This window comes from Tympanuchus pallidicinctus, unplaced genomic scaffold (assembly GCF_026119805.1).
Source record: "Tympanuchus pallidicinctus isolate F22 unplaced genomic scaffold, pur_lepc_1.0 scaffold39, whole genome shotgun sequence".
NCBI classification, from domain to species: domain Eukaryota; kingdom Metazoa; phylum Chordata; class Aves; order Galliformes; family Phasianidae; genus Tympanuchus; species Tympanuchus pallidicinctus.
Window position 1 is genome coordinate 1173997 of NW_026294757.1, and position 21188 is coordinate 1195184.

Sequence of the window (21188 nt, forward strand, 5' to 3'; positions counted from 1 at the left end):
TAGGGGTGACAGAGGCGGCCGGAACCGCTGAGAGCGGAGGGGCGTGCGCCGGGCCGGGCGGTGCCATGCGGAGGCGCTGGTAGGGGAGCGCCGGGGGAGGGGGGCTTTGCGGGGCCGTTCGGAGGCAGCCATGGCCTCGAATTGCGCGGGGGGATCGGCGGCGGGGAGCGGCGGAGCGGCTCTGGGTTCGGCACTCAGCGCCAGCAAAACCAAGACCAAGAAGAAACACTTCGTGTGCCAGAAGGTGAAGCTGTTCCGGGCTTCGGAGCCGCTGCTCAGCGTCCTCATGTGGGGGGCCAACCATACGGTGAGCAGCGGGCGGAACCCCCACCTCACCCCCCCTTTCCCTCCCGTCGGCGCAGAGCCTTCACCCCAGCGCCCTGCCTGCCGCAGGGGCTCGGAGGTGAATCCTCCTCGGCCCCGCTGCCCCTTTCTACCCCCGTCCCATTGCAGCCTTTCCCCCGGGCGCTGCCCCCCGGCACTCCTCTCCCCCGTTTCCCCGATGCCATTTGGGATAACGGCCCTTCCCGTAGGATGCTGTCTGTGGTCCAGGCGTGCATAGCTGGGAGCAGCCCCCCAGGGCAACCCTTATCACCAATCCCTGCTCTTCAATCCTAGGGCCAGATCTTAGTGAGGGGGCTGGGGGTGGGCCCTGGGGGAGCGATGTGTCCCACAGCTCCATCCTGTATCATTGGGCCCAATTTGCCCGGCCTTGAATCGCTTTGACTCCCATCTTTCTGCTGGCCGTGCCACATCTGTGTGTTCCTGAGCTGGTCTGTTTCCCCCCAAAGCCCCAGGATGGAGCGAGGAGCTGCTCTGTGGGAACGGCTCAGCACTGCAGCCCACCTCCATTGGAGCTTCCTAAAATCACCCTTCTCTCTTCCTCTGGAAACCTTTCTTTCCTCCATAGCGTAGGCTGGAAGGGCTGCCCTTCCTCTGCGCTCTCTTGGATGTGGGTAATGATGATGTTCAGGTGGTTAAAATTAAGCAACCTCATCCCTTCCTCAATTAACACACCTTCAGGCTCAAAGGCACTCATTTCTTGGCGGATGTCTCCTGGATCCCTTTCCTTCTCTGGGTTTAGCTTTTGCAGGAATAAACAACGCTTTGGGAAAACTAGGATTGTTTTCCTGGCTTTCCTGATGGCGGAGTGAATCTTTCCTGTGTAATTCAGCACTGTTGTCTCTCCGAGCCAAAGGATTTTCCCAGTTCTTGCTGCTCCTCGCCCAAGAAGCGGGGCAATGAGTTGAACTGGGCTTTGATCAGCGATGCCCTTAGGAGCCCTGAAGAAGCAGTGAAGCTGGTAGGGCTTTTCTCTTTCGTTTGTGGCCTCTTAGGGCTGCTGGCTGCCGGCTCGCCCTCTTCTGTGGCTGGTGGGGCAGCCTCAAGTCTTTTTTAGGCTCTGGATCAGGGCCTGCAACTTCAGGACTGTTTGGCTGTGAAATATTTCTGCAAGCTGATAGTTCTCCTTGGTAGCTGTGTCCATGCAGATGGTATCGGGTGCACGTTGTGAAGGAGCTGCTGCCAGAAACGAGGACCGTATCCTGGAGGAGCTGGAAAAGGGTGGAGAACATCTCAGCTGTGACCTCCTCCCCCCCGGTGCAGGCAGCAGGGATTCCCCAGCTCCCATTCCTGCAGCTCGGTTTGCAGTGGTGAGCAGCCGAGGGTTGGAGCAGGGCAGGCTGTGAGCCAAACTATTTGTGTTTGCTCAACACACGAGCAGCTGTTCATCCCGATCTGCTCCCAAGAGATGCTGCTGGTGCCCTGCTCCTATGGAAGGTGGGATTGCTTTTTGTTCTTCAAGCAAACTGCTCCGGGCAGCTGATGGGTGTTTTCAGGAGTGCCTTTGAACCTTGTCAGGAATCTGCTGGGGTTGTTTCACGTTTGGTTTCTGGTGCACAGCCTTCCAAAGAGAAGCAGACGCCGAGGCCGTGGGGAGCGCGCTGCTAACAGCACGATTCCGTCAGAAATGCTGGTGGCTGAGATGAACTTTTTCGTGGATAAATCAAACAAACAACCATTTTATGCAATCCACCATCTCTGCTGACTGAAGAAATTCCCCCGGGTCCATTAACAGAGTCTGGCAGCAGCACAGCCCTGCCTTGTGTTTAAACAAGCTTGCTAGCAGCTGGTGCGAGTACAGGCAGCGATGGTCTGGAGAGGATCAGAGCAGTGATGTTAGTGCAGAGCACAGGAACTGCTGTTGGAACACCCATTCGGAGCGTTTCTGTGTGAATTGTGAGTTGGCTCTCTGCTGTCCCAGCGCTCCAGAGCCAATGCTTGAGCTCAGAGCATCACAAGGGTGCGGCTGCGGCCGCTGAAACGCGGCGGGACGTGGGTGGTATCACAGCCAAACCTGGAGCCGGAAAGCCGTGCTTGGGGGAGAGGAGCTGGGAGAACTCGTGCAGATGGGATGGAGCGGAGTCACAAGGGCTCACCTTTGGTTGGCGATGTTTTCTTTGAGCTCCGAGCCCGCGATGTGGAACTCGGCGAGCTGGAGACGGCTCCTGGGGAAGCTTTGCCTTGTCTGCTGTTGTCATGGTGCTGGGAGAGGCGGCTCCGCGTGGAGCTCTGGTGGCAGAGGGAAGGTCGGGTGGTGCTGGGAGGGAGCAGCCATCTCGGAAGCACGGAGATGAAGGCAGCGCTGTTGTGAGATGCTCGGGAAACCATAGAAACGGTTGTAAGGCGCTGGCTGTGCGATGTGCTGGGGTGGAGAGGGCACTGTGCGATGAGCAGGCGGCTGTCTGCGGTGTGACGGTGCTGCTTTGGGGCTGCTGGTCCCGCCGTGCTCTGCGGATGTGCTGGGGATGGCCTTAAAGAAATCCAGTCCTGCTGAGAAGGGCAGAGCTCTGCTGGCGCTGTGGGTCTGCCCCCGGGGGCTCTGGTTGCTGCCGCAGCTCCTGCTGCTCTCCCAGGACCTGCCTGGTGCCAGGCAGCACAACGTGAAGCTCGTTAGTATTCAAAGGAAAGAGCAGCATTGGGATTTGCAGCACGCTTCTCCCTTCTCCTCAGCGTTGTTTTTGGTGTTGCCATGTTAAACTCTAGCCAGAGCAGCATCTGCCACATATCAAATGCTGAAGTGCTATAAATCAGTGCTGGAGCAGGGGATGCAGTCTGTGTTTGGCCTTTCCTGCACTCGCTGTCTGCCCTGGCTCTAATTGACCTCTGGAGAGCACAGCATATGGCAGTAATGGTGATGAGCACCGGTGCTAACGATGGAGCCTGCTGCCTCTGAGCTTCCACAGCCTGGGACCTTCTGTTAAAGCCCAACTCCAGGCTCCTTGTGGTGATGGGGATGTGCTGTGCCCCCTGTACCCACACTGTGCTGCTGCCCAGCAGGCTCCAACACACCTTGAAGAGGTGTTTGCTCTCAATCGGGGCTGCTTTTTTCCTCTTATTGCATGCTGGTCTTCCTAGAGCACCCAAAGAAGCTGTTGGCTGCAAGATTCACCCGTGCCCAGCATTGCGTGGAGGTTCTGTTAGCTCCCATACTGATTAATCATGCCCTACTTCATGGAAAATAGTGGCTTTTTTCCCCCCAGCTGTCCTGTGCTGCAAAGCTTTGCTGCAGGTGTGGCTTTGCTCTGTGCTGAAGTGATTTTTTTGCTGTATGTCTGTTGCCTGCTGCCCTGGGGCATTGTGAACTTCCACCATTCAGAACGCTCTGAGATGCACAGCTGGATGGCATCAAGAGGAGCAAAGTAATTTTACTGTAAAGAATCCTGGAGAGCAGATTCTCACGCTCAAACTAACGAGTTTGGATCTCGTTAGTAAACAAACTGCGTTTTCCCATCAATTTACTGGTGGCAGTTGCTACTTTGAGACTACGGTCAGGTTCTGAAACAAAATCACATTGCAGCAGCATCCCTGAGTGCGTGTGGTATTGAAGAAGGGATTGGCTTTGGTGGCACAGGGGCGTCATAGGCAGATCAACCCAGCACTGTGCAGGCCAGAGCTGAGGATGCCCATCGGTTTCTCTGAAATGTGTCGTGGTTTTAAGTCCTCTGAGCTCTGCTGGGAGCCTCTGTGTGTGAGTTGTGTGCGACGTGAGCCTGTCCAGCTTCTGCTTTTGCTCTGCCTTGCACAGATGGTCCTGTGCGCTGCTGCAGAATGCAGGTGGTGGTGGCACAGTTTGTTCCTTAGCGGTGCTTTCAGCTCAGGGCTGTCTGTGCTGGGGGAACTGAAGGCTCCTGGTGTCCCCAGGCTGCTTTGTAGTTTCTGTGCTCCTCACAGCAGCCTGCAGTGAGTTGATGCTGGTGGGGGTCCGGCTGCTGCTGTCTCTTCCAAGCAAAGAACCAGACCTGAGCTCTCTGCCCATCCTGAGGGCAGCATCAGCTCCAGAGGGGACCTGCACAGCTCCAGGTGTGGGCATTGTGCTCCAGCTGAGCAGCTTCTATGGGACGCAGGCAGTGCTGGGCACCTCTCTGCAGGGCACCTTGCTGTGACCTTGCCTCCTGTAGCATAAATACACACAGACACACTCTGCTATTTATAATCTGCCTCTGCCTGGGGAGAAGGTGAGAGAACCAACATGTGCCCGGTGTTGGTTGCTCTGCTCTCTGCTCAGGCTCCACCAGGAGAGGAACCCTATGGAGCACTGCTGTTCTCTGCTCTCATTTGGGAAAGCAACTCTTTGCATCTGCAGCACCAATCCCTTCCTTCCTCCCATCTCCACCAGCGCAGGAATCCCGAAGCATCCAGAAGGCTCCTCTGTCTGCAGCTGGAAGGGGGAGAGGCTTCTGCAGGGGGGATTTCTTTGGCTGTTGTACGTTGGGAAGCATGAGAGCAAGGAGACGAGGCAGGCTGGTGCTATTTCTGCCTGTCAGGAAGCTTGCAACAGGTACAACATTTGCTTTGAGGTTTCTGCTTTGGCAGAAACGAGGACACGAGGAGACGTCGTGACATCTCACTTTGCTGCCGTCTCCGTCTGAATTTCTGGCAGGGAGGAGAAAAATCTCCAAGCTGCTGTTCCCTCTCTGTCTCAGCACCCTTCCTCCACGCTGGAAGGAGCTGATAACAGCTTGATTGTGTCTTCCCAGTGCTGAGATGAGGGCTGAGAGCGTGCAGAGCTGTGCTGCCGGGCTTCCCCTGTTGTCTGACAGCAGTAATGGGTGGCTTGGTGCAGAATGAGCTGTTTTCTCTTTCTCCCTTCACCTGGCAGGAGGAGCTCAGCGTGGGGCTGGGGGCTGCCCCCATCACTCCCACTGCAGCTCCATGCAGCACTGAGCCTGTTGCAGAGCCAGATGCCAGCCTTCCTGCTCCACTCTGACTGCAAGCAAGGGGAGGCCTGTGGCATTATGTTTAATTTCTTTGTAATGCCTGTGGCATTATCCAGTGGTGTGGCATTCTCTGCACCCCAGAGCACTTTGTGGCAGTGCTTAATGCTCCTTGGTGCTGCTGCTGGGCAGGGCTCTGCTCTCAGCAGAACAGGGGCTGCTTTACTTTCCGCTTTATCTGTTGTGTGGGATGGCTGCCTCTGAAAATAGTCATCTTTTCTCTTTGCAGCGTGTGTCTGTGTGTGCCTTTCTGCCCAGTCTGACGTTTGTGAAATCTGCTCTGTTTTCCCATTGGTAACGATGGGGACAGGATGTGAAGAACACCCACCTGTGGAAGGCTCAGCCACGTACCAGACAGCTCACCGTGCATCTGCAGAGCCACGACCTCCCCAGCACCTGCACAGAGCAGTGTGTCACACAGCCTGGTTTCCTCATGCCTTCTTGCACCTCCCTGCTGGAAGTGAGGCAGCACCTTTGAGTGCATAAGCGTGCAAGAGGAGGGGAGGATCCCTGAAACAGAGCCCATTTCCTGGGACTGAGCACTGGGGTCCCGTCCCCTGGAGGCAGGAAAATGCCCTGTGCTTCCCAGGTGTGCTGGGAGCGCCCTGAGCTGCCTGGATTTGGGTGCTGGGGCACAATGCAAGCCTTGCTCCTAGCCAAGCCAAGCAGCTGGCGTGGTTGGCTGCATCCCTGCATCCCCAGACTGGATGTGGCTCTGGGCAGCCCAGTCTGGTGGCTGGTGACCCTGCACATAGCAGGGGGGGGTTGAAACTAAATGATGATTGTGGTCCTTTGCAACCCAGGCCATTCTGTGAGTCTGTGATCCGTCCAGCGTTACCTGCTTGGTGTGAATGTTGTTGTAACAGAATCACTTTGTAAAGGCAGCATGCAGGTCAGGTGGCACTGATCCCTCAGATATCCCTATGAATGAGTGGTGCTGAGGCTGTCCTCAGAAAAGGAATTTCAGACACGTGCTGCCCTGTACCTCCTGGCTGTGCTGTGTGGCCAGGGCAGCCCAGGCACGCGTTCCTCACTGCAGATGCTTCCATTGCTGCAGTGGGAGCTGATCTGTACAGCAGCAGCTGAACCAACATTCGTTCTCCTGTGTTTCTGCAGCCGCCACGCGTGACTGAGGAGCAAAAACAATCTCATGGAGTGACTCATCCCTTTGGGGAAGGTGGGATAAGAGCAGCAGGAGACAGCAAACAGAGGAGCAGTGTCTGCAGGGGAGCCGTGCTGTGCCCCCACGTCTGTGCTGGCTGATGCTGGGCAGCTCAGATGGGCATTGCTGAGAAGTTTGGCTGATGCAGCGTGGGTTTGTTTTAGACAAACCTACAGATGAAGCAATAGCAGCTTTTGTGTCTGTTCTGGGCTGCGTCCTGGGTGATGAGATGGGAGAGCTGGGGGTCCTGCTGTGTGCTGGGCTCAATGAGCTGCTTCTGTGGCTTCAAACCACAGCATTCGCCAGGTTCCTTCACAGCAAGGTGTTCTGAAAGCCTGCTGGGTTGTGTTGCTTCCAGAACAGATTCTGGGGCATTCAGAATCTCTGTAAACTGGTGGTAAATGCAGGGCTGTTTGGCCTTTGTGTCTCAGTTTCCTTTTTCTTGCAGATCAACGAACTCAGCAACGTTCCTGTCCCTGTCATGTTGATGCCCGATGATTTTAAAGCCTACAGTAAGATCAAGGTGGACAATCATCTGTTCAACAAGTAAGTGTGTGCCTCACAGCTTACCTGTAACTGTGCTTCTGTGGGTTGTAGGCAGCCAAAGCAGAAGGTGAATTCCTGGAGAGCCGTGCTGGGGGATCCTGCACTGTTAGCAGTGAGGTGTGGGAAGGACTTTGATTTCATCAGCTGATCATTGACAGGAATATTTCTCCTGCTTTGCTTTAGGGAAAACTTGCCCAGTCGCTTTAAATTTAAGGAGTATTGTCCTCTGGTGTTCCGAAACCTCCGGGAAAGGTTTGGGATTGATGACCAGGATTACCAGGTACCTTTTTTTTTTCTTTCCTTTCCCTGCTGTCCTGACTCGTTTCTCTGTGATAGAATAACCAGCGTGGGGGAGAAACTGCAACACTGGCAGTTTTTGGTGGTTTTTAAGGGCTTATGATCACGGTGTGGATGGGGTTCCCATCGTTGTGAGGGCTCCCAGCAGTGGGATGGATCTCTCTGGGCCAAGCAGTGGGCAATTGCAGGTGAAAAGGTAAGAGCTCAGTCTGGGTATGAGATAGGAGGCAGCAGACGACTGCAGGCAGGCAGGAACTGGAGGGTAACACTGATCTGGTCCTGCATAGCGTGAGGAGCAGCCGCCCAGCACCTGCATCCTTTCCTCCACCCCTTCTCCCCAGACCAAGGGGGTGAAGGATTGCTTCTCCCACCTTGAGCAGAGCGGTGTGACTGTTGGAAGTGCCAAGTTAGAGCAGAAAGCAGGAAACATTCAGGTGGGTAAAATGCGACGGCTGGAGCGGGAGCCGAGCCAGGATGCTGAACATAACACCCAGCACTGGAGGAGGTGGGGATGACAGGAAGGGAATTAAGTAAACCTGTGAGTTTGGTAACGTCCATATGTGGTCGCAGTTTCTGCTTCCCATCTCCGCTCCAAGAAATGCTCTGTGGTTTTGAGGTGAGGGGTGATTAAACCGTGCAGCGCAGGCTCGTTTGCAAATGGCAGCGAGCAGAGAGGTTTCTTTTGTTTGCTTTTATTTTCCTGATGGTTTCTAAAGCCGTTGGCAGGAGCAGAGTTGTTCCCTTGCTTCATTAAAGTTTTAAAGGCTTTAAATGCTTCCTTCTGAAAGGAAAGCTCTCTGTTTGCTCGCAGCACTGTGTGGTAAATCTCTCTTTGCAGCAGGCTGTGCTCGGCTGAGTGTGTCTGCAGCAGAGCAGGCTCCCTCTGGTGTCCACTGCTCAGAGAACCCAAGGGTGGGAGGAACAGAGCCACAGCCAGCTAGAAAACACATCACAGGATGCACTGCCCAGCTCTGGCACCCTGAAAAGGGCATCCACCTCGAGCTGAAGGCCGCTGTTAGATGTTGGTGCTGTTGTGTTTCAGAGCTCAGCTCCCCCCGTCTGCTTGCAAGCAGGACGCGGTTAGAGCCTGTACTGATGGGTGACAGAATGGCTTCTGGATGGGTGCAGGTGATGGAGGTGCTGGAGTTGGGAGCTTGGGATTTTGCAGTGGTGCTGTGGTTGGGATGAGAAGCTGCAGTGTTTTGTTGCTAAGGGTGGAGATGGGGATATAAAGGCGGTTGCTGCCGAGCAGTTCGTGGTCACTTCTCATCTGATTGGGCTGAGGGTGGCTTTTGTTTTTGGGATGTCCTGTGAAGAATTCCTAAACACAGGAAATGTTGCCAGTTTACGTGCATGACTGTTTTCACTCATTTTGTTCTGGTTTTATTTAACCCTTGGTCTTTGGGCTCTTGTGACAGAGCCGGGCTGTGGAGGTGCTCCTGAGCACCCACCTGCTTTCTGACACCGCTCTGCTTCCTTCCCCAGGGAGCTGGCAGCTCCTGCCTTCTCCTCCCCATGATTTTATTCTGTTTCCCTCAGAACTCGGTGACACGAAGTGCCCCAGTGAACAGCGACAGCCAGGGCCGATGTGGGGCCCGGTTCCTCACCACCTACGACAGGAGGTTTGTCATTAAGGCCGTGTCGAGTGAGGATGTGGCAGAGATGCACAACATCTTAAAGAAGTACCACCAGGTACGGTGAGTCTGCAGCCCTGCAGGGAGCTTTGGAGCACCCTGTGATGTGCTGGGGAGCTGTGGCAGAGCACGCAGATAGAAAGCAGTGTTCTGTAGCACCTGAGAGCCTATGAGGGCTCCTTCACAGTGCTGAGTCCTTCACTGCTCACCCTTACAGCAATGAATTATGGATTGCTGTTAACTGAGACCTGTGAACGCGATGCTAATTCAGTGCTTTGGATTAGACTTTGTGAAGGGACCAGGGGAAGGACAGAGCTGCTTGCAGCAAGGAAGAGGAGGCAGGTGACACAGCTGGAAGTGTTCTGCTGTTGTCTGTGGTATCTTCCAGTCCATCTGCACTGTACTTCCATGTAACCAAAGAGGGGATGTTAGATGCTGCCAGCAGCAGGCTCACACTTCTGTGACCAGGTGGTGGGAGGGCACGCTTGGCCTATCACAGCAGGCTGGGCCTGCACACAACGAGATGCTCTCTCTCAGCTGAGGGCTGTAAACATCTTACAGTGCCCCAGCTTGCTGTTCTGCAGCTGCAGAGAGCCATTTGCAAGCCTCCTTTCCTTTCTCATCAGTGTCAGACGGCTGGAACTGGAAGCTTCCCTATCGGCTTCATGCTGAGCTTGTGTTCCACCAGCGGTGGGTGTTGTGTGACAGTGCTGTCTTTCTCTGCCCTTCCCTTCCTGCTTCCCTGCAGTTCATAGTGGAGTGCCATGGGAACACCCTTCTGCCCCAGTTCCTCGGCATGTACCGGCTCACCGTGGATGGAGTGGAAACCTACATGGTGGTTACCAGAAACGTGTTCAGCCACAGGCTGACAGTGCACCGAAAATACGACCTGAAGGTGAGGCTGGGAGCAGAGTGCCCTGCAGGGTGAGGGCTGGTCTCTGTAACCCCTGTGTGAGAGGGTCCTGGGCTTTGCTCCTTTGTTCAGGGAGTTGGGTTTTGGGGGCTTTGTGTGGGACTTAAGGTTCAAATGTCGTCCTGTTCCTCTATCCCAAGTGGTCTGCACTGCACCAGGGAGGTCTGTGACTGTCTGAGGCATGAATTACATGGTTTCCATCAGTTCCTTGGGAATGCAGCAATGTTCTCTTCCTTCTTTTTGCTAGGGCTCAACAGTGTCCAGGGAAGCAAGCGATAAGGAGAAGGTATGGACCACCCCTTCCTCCTGCCTTTGGGGAGCAGATGGGATCCAGCTGACCTCCCTCTTCCAGAGGGGTTCAGAGCAGGGGAAACAAAGCAGGCCCTGCATGGTACACTGCTCCTATCCCACCCTTCAGGCTGCTCCCAGTAATGTACAGGAAGAGGTGGTGCTCTGAGACATTGACACTGCCAGGAGAGGGGGGAGAAACCTCTTGGGACACAAATCCACACGTAGCAAAGCCCACATTTGTGCAATGCTCTCCCAGCGTGTCAAACTGAGTCAGGTCAGCAGTTTGCTTTTGCAACAGCTGCTTCTATAAACCAGACCAACTCCTCTCGGATTCTTGGCACGTCTCAGCGTGTTTGTCAGTTTGGGTTCTGTTGCCACGAGGGGAGCTTAAAACTGGGAGTTCTGCCCCTGCAAAACCTCAGCTCTGACGTTGTCGTGAAAACTCCTGTTGAATTTGTACCTTTTTGCACGTGAGCTTTGCAGGCTTGAGGCTACAGAGTGAAGTTCCACAGCAGCTCACCCTGAAATTAATCCCTGGCACGAGCAAAGGAAGTTCCGTTTGCACCAAAAGCTCTGGCATTGAGGCACAGCTTCGTGGTGCCCAAACGTCCCTGGCTCGCTGCCTGTTTAGTCTCCAGCTTTTTCTGTGCATGCAGTTTGTCCCAGGCCATTCATATTAGATCTATATAAAGCCACCACGCTCATATATCATCCTAAGAGCGAAATAATTGAACTCCCAGTTGCACTGAAGGGTTGTGCATTCTCCCATATCCCTCAGGGCTCCGCTGCAGACAAATTCCTTCAAACAGCAGTTTTTTGGGTTTGGTTTTTTTTTTTTTCCTCGAGTCTTTTGGGAAAGAAGAGTTTTGTTTTCAATTCTCCCGACCCCAGGCAGAAACCAACAGGATGCATTTCTATTCTGGGAGCTGGTTGGGCCGGAGCCCAGCTGCCAAGCATTCAGCCTGCAGCACTTCTTCCCAGCAGTCCTTAAAGTTGAGCTGTTCTCAGGGTATGAAGGGAAGCACAGAGGTACACAGACTCATTGACAAACGTTGTGCTTTGCCTGCTGCCATTTCCTAATTAGTGGATGGGATGAGGCCTTATGAACAGGCAGGGGATTCCGGTGCTGCCCCGTGCTGAGCAATGGGTGCATTGCTGAAGGACCAGCGTGCAGCCTGGCCTCGAGGGGTCCAGGTTTGGGAATCTGACAGAGGATTTTTTGTTCCAGGCCAAGGATTTGCCGACGTTCAAGGACAACGACTTCTTGAATGAGGGACAGAAGCTGCATGTTGGGGAAGAGAGCAAAAAGAACTTCCTCGAGAAGCTGAAGCGGGACGTGGAGGTAGAGAACCCTGGGGGTGGCTTTTATTCTATCTGTGCCTCATAACTGAGTGCTCCCTGTGCACAGAGGTCAGCAGTGGCCAGAAGGCACATGGATGTGGTCAGGATTTTACCTTGGCTGAGGGCACAGCTCCCACATAGGTTCTGTGGGGACTAACATGGGTTTAAATGCCGTGTTCCCTTAGGGGGATACCAGGAGAGCAGGGCAGAATTTGTGATCTCGCACGGCTTCCATGACTCCCACTCATCTCTTCCTCCCAGTTCTTAGCTCAGCTGAAGATCATGGACTACAGCCTGCTGGTTGGGATCCACGATGTTGACCGAGCAGAGCAGGAAGAGATGGAAGTGGAGGATCGGGCAGAGGATGAGGAGTGTGAGAATGATGGCCTCGGAGGGAACCCCATCTCCTCGTATGGAACCCCCCCAGACAGCCCTGGCAATCTCCTCAATTACCCTCGCTTCTTTGGGCCTGGAGAGTTTGATCCCTCTGTTGATGTCTACGCCATGAAAAGCCACGACAGTGAGTGTTGTGGGATGCTGCCTTGAAGGTGTGGGGGGCAGAGGAGGCATCTTGTGGGCTGTGTGAGCTAAAGGGAGCGGAGGACTGTCCATAGAGAGAAAGAAACTCTCCCAAGTGTCTCTCCTGTGCTGTCCCTGTCTGCAGGTGGTGTGAGTTTGAATGTTGGAAGTGATGTTTTAGGAGCAGCGCAGCGTTCAGAGTGCGTGTGTGGATCTCTGGTGTGTGGTTTATTCCTCTCTGCCCTTCCAGAGCTCCCCCTGCCTTGCTTTCTCTGCTGTTTGCATTAAAGCAGATCTGTTGTTTCTCAAGGAAGGGATGTAACTGGGCTTTGCTGACAGCTCAGGGTGTGCTAGCAACTCTCTTGCCTTGCTAGGTGCCCCCAAGAAGGAAGTGTACTTCATGGCCATTATAGACATCCTTACACCATATGATGCAAAGAAGAAAGCTGCACACGCTGCCAAAACAGTGAAACATGGGGTAAGCAGCCTGATTCCTGCAGGGAGGATGGGCTTTGGGGCTTCTGCTTTGCCTGCATGCCTGTCTGTGTGCGTTTTGTGCCAGTCTGGACATCGTCCAGTGATCCCACATCAAGAGCAGCCCTTCCCTCACTCACCTGAGTTCCCTGCGTGGCAGCAGCAGCCTGGTGGGGCAGGAATGCTCGGGGTGCAGGCAGGCGTGATGCCTTCCTGCTGCCAGACCTGTTCCCAAACTTCTCTGAACTTCCCAAAAGAGCTCCAAAAAATCCCAATTCAATGGGACGTGGAGTTCCCGCTCTCTTTCCACATCTCTGACCCGTAAGAGAGCAGCTCCAAAGCTCTGACTCAGTAGCCTGCAGGAGAATGCAGCTGGAGCTAAAACCATTTTCCTGGGGGATCTTTCCAGCCCTCTGCAGCTGTTGGCTTTTCCTAGAACTTGCAGGTTCTGTTGTGGGTCTCTCCCAGCAGAACCAGCGGTGCTCCCTGCTGTCCTCCCTCCTCCTCCTGCTGTCCTCCCTCCTCCTCCTGCTGTGCACGGCTGTGAGCTCTGCATGCAGGGAGGCTGTTGCAGTTCATCTCTTGTCTCTGTTCCTTGCAGGCTGGGGCAGAGATCTCCACCGTGAACCCGGAGCAATACTCCAAACGCTTCAATGAGTTCATGTCCAATATCCTGACATAGTCATCTTCAGCCTTCAGAGGAACGCGAGGAGAAGAGGGGCTACTTCCCAGGGGAGAACGCAGCCTGTGACACTAAAACAGACTCTGTAGCAGCATGTGGGGTGTGTGAGTGAGTGAGTGAGTGAGTGAGTGAGTGAGTGAGTGAGTGAGTGGCACTGCGTGACTTCAGAGACAACGTATTTTCAGTGCACCCCTCCGACAGCCCACATCGGCCAGGTGGGAGAAAAGGGGGGGTAAAGGGGGGGGGGGGGGGGTTTGTTACAGAAGTGCCCAGACATCAATTCGAGGGCTTTTTAAAACAAGAAAAGTGCATTTGTTGCCAGCACTGCTCTTCCTGACGGTGTTTCCTCCTCTCTGACCAAGGGACTCCCAGGGATGTGACATGAGGCGCTGCGCCTGGGGGTCACTCGAGCTCAGCTTTACTTTGGAGTAAAGCAGTGCCTGATGCCACAAACTCCTTTTTTTAATTAATTAATTACCATCGAATTGTCTTTGCAAGAATGACCTCCAAGCCCTTTTACTTCCCTCGCTCTAAGAATTGGAAGGAAAATCGCTCGCCGTCTCGAGGATGGAAAATATGACACTGATAAGGAGGAGTCGCTGAACTTTAGGTGAATTCAGACTGGGACACTTTATATCTTTTGGTTAATTTAAGTAACAAAAATATGTTGGTTGTTGTTTTTTTTGTTTTTTTTTTTTTCTTTTGTATCTGCACTCGATTTACAAGAAAGATGAGGGAAATGAACATCTACCAAAGATGATCACTAAGAGAGGGCTTTGCTCCCGGAGCCTAAAAAAGCAATGTGAGGAGCACTAAGAGACGCTGAACGACATCGGATGGTGATGTGCTCAGACCCAGAGTGCTGCACCATCGGCCAGCTGTGAAGATGATGTGAAAGGACAAAAAAGCAAAGCTGTGTCCCTGTAGGTGTGGGACAACACCTGACTGCCTGGAACCTTTCCCCACGCACCGCAGTTGGGAGTTGCTGTGTCTCTTTGGTTCGTAGCTTCGTGTCTGCAGTTCAGTGTTAATCCAGCTAACGTTGTGTCTTCCTCATTCGCTCGGGCTGCAGCAGGCATGCTTGGATTTGCTTCCTGATGGAGGGTTGTGGGTTTGTTTTTTGCCATGGTGATGTGATTGTGCCCGGAGCTGTGGCTGTGTGCTCCTCTCTGAGCAGTATGGAAGGATGGGAATACATCCCCCACTCCCCCCCCTTTCCCCCCCCTAAACTCCAGCCAGGCTTTGAGGCTTCTTGTGGGCTCCATTCTCAGCACTGCACGACGCTGATGGACCTTTGGGTTCCTTCCTTCGTTTTCTTTCTCAGCAGGATTCGGCGTCTTGAACAAAACTCGCCGTCGCGACGCGTTGCTTATCTGCCTTGAACTGTTTTCACAAATGCCTTTGTTTTGGGATGAAGCTCTTTGGGCTGCCTGCCCCGTGCTGTAACGCCCTGCAGGGCTCTCACTCCTTTTGGGGGATCTCTGGTGCTCATTGCATCCCAGCTGTGTCCCCGTGGGCTCCTGGCTCTGCTGTGGGATGTGGGATCCGGGCAGTTCTTGTGATGCAGTCTGAGTGCCACCACTCTCAGCTTGGAAGGGGACACAAGGGCCTCGAGCTTCAGCCCATAGAGGCACGCTGTAAATAGGGCACTCACGGAGTGAGTCGGGGGTCGCAGAGGGACGCAGACCTTTGTGGCCATTTGTGGGTCGTTCCCAAGAGGTGGGGCAGCCTCAGAACGAGTGCAGCTGAGAGAACGCTTTCAAAAGGGAGGATGGGGGGCACGGCCGTGCTGTGGGCGTTCCGTTGGTTGCTGTGCTCTTTGCAAGCAAGAAAATAAGCACTTAACGTTTACTATCCCTTAAGAATTTGACACCCATTGCTTTTTGTTCTGGACGGTTTGAAGAATCTTGCATTGGAGCTGCAGCTTTGGCCCAGGGAGCGCTGCTGGGCCGCGAGCCGCCTCCTTTTCAACCGATCATCTTTAAATCGCTTATTTATAAAATAATAATAATAATAATAATATAAAAGGAGAGGAGAGGGTTGGGGGGGTGGGGAGGAAGAGGGGAGGGGGGGTCTGTGAGCTGCAGGCGCTGAGCTGTGCTGCTCCTCTCCAGCAAAACTCGTGCTGGGACTGAACTGGAGGGCTGTGGCTCAGCCCGCTTCCCCAGCTCTGCCCCTTGTCGAGTTGCCATGCTGTGTGTCCTGCAGTAAGGAAATGCCATTTTCTCCCTTAATGCTGTGTTACCCAGGTGTGTAACTTCGTTTAACGTGAGCGTTTTGTACATTGTTTACATTGGGGGAGGTAGCGTTGTGTTCAAGATGCTAATTTTCGTTTCCAGACAGTATTTTTCTTACCAGAACAAGAAGGTGATAAGCTGCAAATATTTTGTTTTTAAAAGGGACTTTGGGTTTTTGTTTGTTCTTTTTGTTTTTAAATCTTATTTTAGGTCACTGTTATTATTACTACTTTATTTTTTAACTCAAGTATTTAAGAAAGCCTAGCCCGTTCCATTCTGGTTTTACAGCTGCTCGTGCTCGTTTGTTGTCTGTTGCTGGTGTGAGTTTAGTTGTAGTGTGCTGGATGTAGGTAGCTGTGTCTGTAGATGTGCCCCACAGAGTGCAGGGGGGGCTGGGGGTGGTCCTGCAGGGTGGGCTCTCAGAGTGTGGCTCTGATGCTGTTGAAATGTGAGCACTGAAATCTGCTTTGGGTTGCCTGAAAGAGAAGCCCTGGGGCAAAAGGGAGAGGGGAGAGGGAAGGCAGAGCGCAGCAGTGCATGGCTGAGTGCTGTGCTGCCCGGTTGGTGCAATAGAAAATGCTCAAGAATAGGATGGGTCACCCAAAAGTGGGGGCTGGGGATGGGGGGGGGGGGAAGCAGGCAGCACCCACCTGTGGGTCTGCCCCAGGGATCAGCCTGCTGGTGGCAATGCAGGAGCCGTCGGTGGGAGCTCAGTTCTTGCTGCAGGGAGCAGAATGCTCCTCCCTTCTCGTCTCAGAGGACCCAGCGTTCCTTACAAAGGCCACCATTGTGAAGTTCCTCACGTGGAACTCGGCGTGGTTCTTCGCTTCTGCTTCCCTGCATTCCTGTGCTCCCCCCACGCTGGAGGATCCTGGCTTCCAGCTGCAGTGCCACGAGCAGCAGGAGCACTGAAGCACTCGAGTTGTACTTTGTGAGCTGGGAGAAGAGCCTGCATCCCCAGCTGTGAGCTCTGACGGTGGTTCAGTGGCTGCAGGCTGCGTTCAGTAGGGATTGTCTTCATCTCCGAGCAGCTGCCTCTGTCCTGTGACTGCCATGCAGTCTTTAGAGGCCTCCCTTCGAGCTGCAGAGCTCCCACCCCGAGGTGGCACAAACCCTTCAGCAGTGTGCAAAGCCTCGGTTTGTGACACCGCGCAACCGATCTGAGATGGATCGCTGCTACAGCAGCATCTCCTCCCCAGCACCGTTTCAGGTTCGCTGTCACCTTGCCCTACTCCTGCAGAGCTGCTCTCCACATCACTGCTGATTCTCCTTGCTCTTTTCCTGCGGGACAGCAATGGCAAAGCACAGGGAACCAACTTCTGCTGAGGGTGGTTTTGGTTTTCATCGCTCGCACCCTGCGCTGCTCCTCGCTCAGCTGCACGAAGCAAAGGGCAGCAGATCGAGTTGTGGCAAGGGGGTGCGAAACACAGGTCTGAGAGGGGGGGAGCAGGGCGAATCAGTGCAACCGAAATCAAATGTGAATAAATTAAGTTTGAAACTCAACAAAACAAACGAAAAATAATAATAAGGCGTTCTAGGGTTCTTTTTTTTTTCCCCACTGCTGTTTTTTAAATAGGAATTTGAAGTCCTCTGTGCTTGTCTGTTTGCTAGGAGCAGTTTGAGACACTGTTACTGTTTTGAAATGCATGCATGTTACGAGATGAGTCTCCAAGCAGAGAAAAATAAAATCAAAACTTTGTGTACGTGTTGTTCTTCCTTGCTGGCCTCTTCAGCACGTTCTCCTGCCCAGCTGGTGTTGCAGGGGATGTTTGGTCATCTTCAGTGCTGGATTAACCACAGCTGGAGCAGAGCTCTGTGCTCCCAAGGCCTGGTTCTGCCATGTGCTGCACGTGAGAACCACTCAGAGCTGGCAGGAGGAGATGCTGCTGATGCTCACATACAGGTGGATGATGAGCAGAGGTGGCTTAAAGATAAGCTCTGCTGGTGTGTGAAACCCGAGCTCCTTCTGCTAGCTTTACAGAGAAGAACTGAATCCCGCTGTTAGGGCTCAAGCAAAGGAAAGTTCACTACAATGGAGAGCTTTATTTTAAAAAATGTGCACATAATCTGAGCTGAGAGACACAGGAACAGCTGTGCTGGGTTAGTCCATGCGTGCCTTCAGAGTCCGGGTGGTGATCTTGTCTTTTTCACTAAAGAGGGAGACAGAGAAAACTATTAGCAAATCAGTGTTAAACACTGATCATCTTTTTCCTCACAAGGTGCAGTGTGCAATGCAGAATCATGAAAGGTGGCTGTCAGAGCTCAGCAACCCCCTTCCTCCTGCTTGCTGTGTCCCAGGGGAGCTGAGCAGGCTCAGTCAGCAGCAATGCTTGGGAACAGTGCTGGGCAGCAGCAGCACGAGCAAAATAAGCTGCATCTGATGAGAGTCTGACTGCAGTCAGAAAGCTGACCCTGCATCCTGCTGTGGCAAAGAGCGTTCTGTTGCTCAGGGCTGCTTCCAGTGAAGGGATCATGCTGCCAAACACTGATGGGAATGCTGTGAGAGAATCCACACAGTGAGAGTTGAACTCTAGAGTTAACTGCTGCAGTTGTAGCAACAGCAAGCATACATGGGAAATAACTACTTAATAACTACTGCTTTCTGCTCTAAGAGTAGAAAGGGAACAAGACTGGAGACAGCTGGGAAGCCAATCCCTCAACTGATTTTAGCCCCCCAGGCTGGGAAACTCTACCTGTATTCAGAAGGGAAAGAAAGCAGCACTCACATTATGTGCACTACTACCCCCATGCCAGACAGGGCATCTCTGTCCACTGCATTCAACATGGCCTGCGAGATCGTTTCAAAGAGGTGATCGGGTTCCTGAAGAAGAGAAGCTGTTTTAGTTGGTCCAAGAACTGGACGTCGAGTCACCAGATTTTGTCAACACCCCCAAAACACCATCGAGATGCCACAAGCATTTTCCTACAGGCTGCTGTGAGCCTTTATTCTCCCGACTCATCCAAGGACAGAGCTGCTCAGCCAACCTTCTCCCTGCTTCCCCAGCTAACAGCAGGAGGCAGAACCCCAGGATCCAGGCAGAACCTGCTTGCCTCACTCACCATATCGGGCTCCCAGAGGGACTCACACATGCCATACATCTGCTCTGAGCAGGTGCCGCTGACCACAAAGTCCTCAGTTATCATGGGGCAGCCAATCAGGTCCAGGGAGCAGATGAAAGGTTCGTGTGTTATGGGGTCCAGGCCAGCGATGACCGGTTCTGTGTAATAAGGTCCAAACCTGGGGAGAAAAACAGAGTTCAAAACAGTCCGACCACCTGGAAGAGGTTCCCATCACATGTGAATGTCCGTACAAGGAAAATATCCCACAGGCACTCCTGGTGGTGGACCTTTCGGATTGATCTAGAAGCATCCCCCAGCTGTTTTAACGTGGCAAAGTGAATAAAATTTTACTGCTAAGTGGAGTATTTTAACCAAATTCATTATTATCTGGCAAGGAATCTGAAAATAACATTGTCAATAAACGAACGTTTCCTTTTCCCACGTCAAAACAAGCCTTTATAAGGAGCCTTCCCCAGCCTCCCAGCTCTCTAGAATCAGACAAGCTACAACAGCTGCACCCTTTGCCAACACACAAACAGCACTCAGTAGTTTGAGTTACCGTCTCTCGTAGAGCAGATTGGAAACCATGCTCATAAAAGTCTGCGGTTTGATCTGCCTCCCTTCCTTCAGCTCATAGAGGTTCAGCCTGAACTTCAGCCTCTGGGCTCTGCAAGAAGAGAGGACCATCAGCGTTAAGGCCCAAGCAGGTTCCTTTTGCTTTCATCTTCACCAGGCCTGAGCTGCTCACAGATACCAGCTGCTCCCAATGCGTTCCTGAGGCAGGCAGGAACCCCAGGTGCAATTCCCTTTTATACTTGAAGTTATTCATCCCCAGCAGCAACAAGGTCTTAAATCGCACGCTGTTTTACTTTTAAAATAAAGAATCCACTCCTGTATGGCAAACATAAGCAGGAGTTTTATAAACACAAGTAATCAAAAATCAGGCACATACATGTGAGGTCAGAAGCGAGCACAGCGTGAACCAAACTCGACTCTTTCAATTTGTCTCAGAACAACCCAAAAAAACCCTGTGAAGGGAGACCAGAGGGGTGCTGGTACCACTTGTTACGCTCCTCAATTTATGCACGTGGCACAGGCTGCCATTGGTGTCCATGCAAATAAACCTCTCCCAGGCTCAGCCTGGGGACACGCAGCTGGGACAGCACCACTTACACCGTCTGCACGTCTGTGGCCAGACCTGCCAGCCCAATGTACAGCCTTTCTCCCATAGGGAAAATCTTCTGGAAGTCCGTGGTGACCATCTGTGCCTGGATCCCAAAGCGACGGTCGGCAGCGATGGCCACGCAGTTCTTCCCCCTCATGGCCATCACGGCCCCACCGTTATATGACATAATCGACTGCAAGAGAAGGCAGCAGGTACAGCAGGGGGGCACAGCCCCACACATCCCATCTCCCAGCCTCACAGGGACCTCTCAACTCCCCTCCCAGCCTCCCCCAACCATTCAACCCTGCCTCCCCCCCTCTCCCACCCTCTCCTCCCCCCATCTCCCAGTCCCACAGGGAACCCCCCGACCCCTTCCCCCCCAACCCCTTTCCCCCCTTCTTCTTCTCCTCCCTCCCCCCCCCCCATCTCCCAGCCCCCTAGGGATCACCCAGCCCTGTCCCGCACCCCAGTTCTGGCTTAGAAGCCGCTGCGTCCCCCCCCCCCAGCTCCCACCGGCTGGTTTCTCGCTTAGCCGGGGCTCCGCAGGCCCCGGTCCCAGCCCCGATGTGCCCCGGCCCAGCACTCACCATGATGCCGGCTGTACGGACAAACCCTGCCCCGCTGCTCCGCTTTCGGCCTCGGCCTCAACCCCGCCGCTCCGCTGTCCCGCCCCTCTCCTCCTCCCATTGGCCACCGCCGCGCTCTTCCGGTCAATCCGTCGCTCGCTATTGGTGGACTGTCCCGCCGGGAGGCAGAGCCTGACTGGCTGCTACCATAGAGGAGGAGGAAGGGAGGAAAATGAAGAGTCATAGCGAGCGAGGCATGCCGGGACGGCGGCGGACCGCGGGGCGGACTGGGGGCGGATGCTCCGCTGGGTGTGCGTGCAGGGCTTGCACGGCTTGGGGGCATCGCACAGCTGGGTGTGCATAACGGGCATTGCACAGATAGATGGACATGCATGCGGGACATTGCACAGCTGGGTGTGCATACGGAAGCACAGCACTGCTGGGCAGTACCATAACCAACAAGGGGGGGGGGGGGTGCACAAAAGTTCCGGTTTCCTCCAATCCCTGGCGCTGCTGGAGCAGTGCGGGCTGATGGAGCAGTGCAGCAGTCTCCCAGCGGCTCAGCTGGAGGGGACTAGAATTCGATGTTTCAGTTCAGGAAGCGATGTTGTGCCAAAGGGACAGAGATCCACGTGTTTGGAAACGCTCTCAAAACGCACAGCAGATCACCCGCCTGGTTTCAATGAACCCCCACAGCCCCCCGCAGCGCCTGTCCCAAAACCGAGCCCTGCAGGCTCAGCCCATCCCACGGCCGTTGGATTTTTAAAGACTTTTCCATTGTAAAAGGTTTCTTGTGGGAATGAAGTCTGGCAGGAACTGAGGAGAGGAGCACCGAAGCCAGGAGGAAATGAAAGGCAGATTGTGGCTGAGCTCAGAGCTTCCACAGCCCCCCCGCATGGTTCAGAGCAGCGATCCCCTGGTTACCACTGCCTTTCACCTTCCAGCCAGACCTGAAGGGCAGCATTGATCCCATCCCCACCCATCCTATCCCCATCCCATTTCTATCCCTTTTCCCATCTCAAATC

The 21188-nt window shown here is 53.8% G+C and overlaps 2 protein-coding genes across 2 annotated transcripts; one reads left to right on the top strand and one right to left on the bottom strand.

Moving 5' to 3' along the window:
• Window positions 1-105: 105 nt before the first annotated feature.
• Window positions 106-13751, top strand: PIP4K2B (phosphatidylinositol-5-phosphate 4-kinase type 2 beta). Its single transcript, XM_052700095.1, has 10 exons — window positions 106-307; window positions 6887-6984; window positions 7168-7264; window positions 8821-8973; window positions 9664-9810; window positions 10076-10114; window positions 11348-11461; window positions 11722-11980; window positions 12354-12457; window positions 13055-13751. The coding sequence occupies exons 1-10, from the start codon at window positions 131-133 to the stop codon at window positions 13133-13135; spliced, it is 1269 nt and encodes a 422-aa protein (XP_052556055.1). The 5' UTR covers window positions 106-130; the 3' UTR covers window positions 13136-13751.
• Window positions 13752-17395: 3644 nt separating this feature from the next.
• On the bottom strand, window positions 17396-20307 carry PSMB3 (proteasome 20S subunit beta 3). Its single transcript, XM_052700112.1, has 6 exons — window positions 20185-20307; window positions 19606-19790; window positions 18992-19099; window positions 18433-18610; window positions 18099-18193; window positions 17396-17522 (listed from the first exon to the last, which is right to left on the bottom strand). The coding sequence occupies exons 1-6, from the start codon at window positions 20185-20187 to the stop codon at window positions 17474-17476; spliced, it is 618 nt and encodes a 205-aa protein (XP_052556072.1). The 5' UTR covers window positions 20188-20307; the 3' UTR covers window positions 17396-17473.
• Window positions 20308-21188: the final 881 nt, after the last annotated feature.

Coding starts and splice junctions, on each gene's coding strand:
- PIP4K2B (XM_052700095.1), top strand. CDS start 131: ATGGCCTCGAATTGCGCGGGGGGATCGGCGGCGGGGAGCGGCGGAGCG. Junction 10,115..11,347: donor AAGCAAGCGATAAGGAGAAG/GTATGGACCACC, acceptor TTTTTGTTCCAG/GCCAAGGATTTGCCGACGTT. Junction 11,462..11,721: donor AGCTGAAGCGGGACGTGGAG/GTAGAGAACCCT, acceptor TCTTCCTCCCAG/TTCTTAGCTCAGCTGAAGAT.
- PSMB3 (XM_052700112.1), bottom strand. Junction 18,611..18,991: donor AATCTGCTCTACGAGAGACG/GTAACTCAAACT, acceptor TTTTCTCCCCAG/GTTTGGACCTTATTACACAG. Junction 17,523..18,098: donor GGGGTAGTAGTGCACATAAT/GTGAGTGCTGCT, acceptor CTCCCTCTTTAG/TGAAAAAGACAAGATCACCA.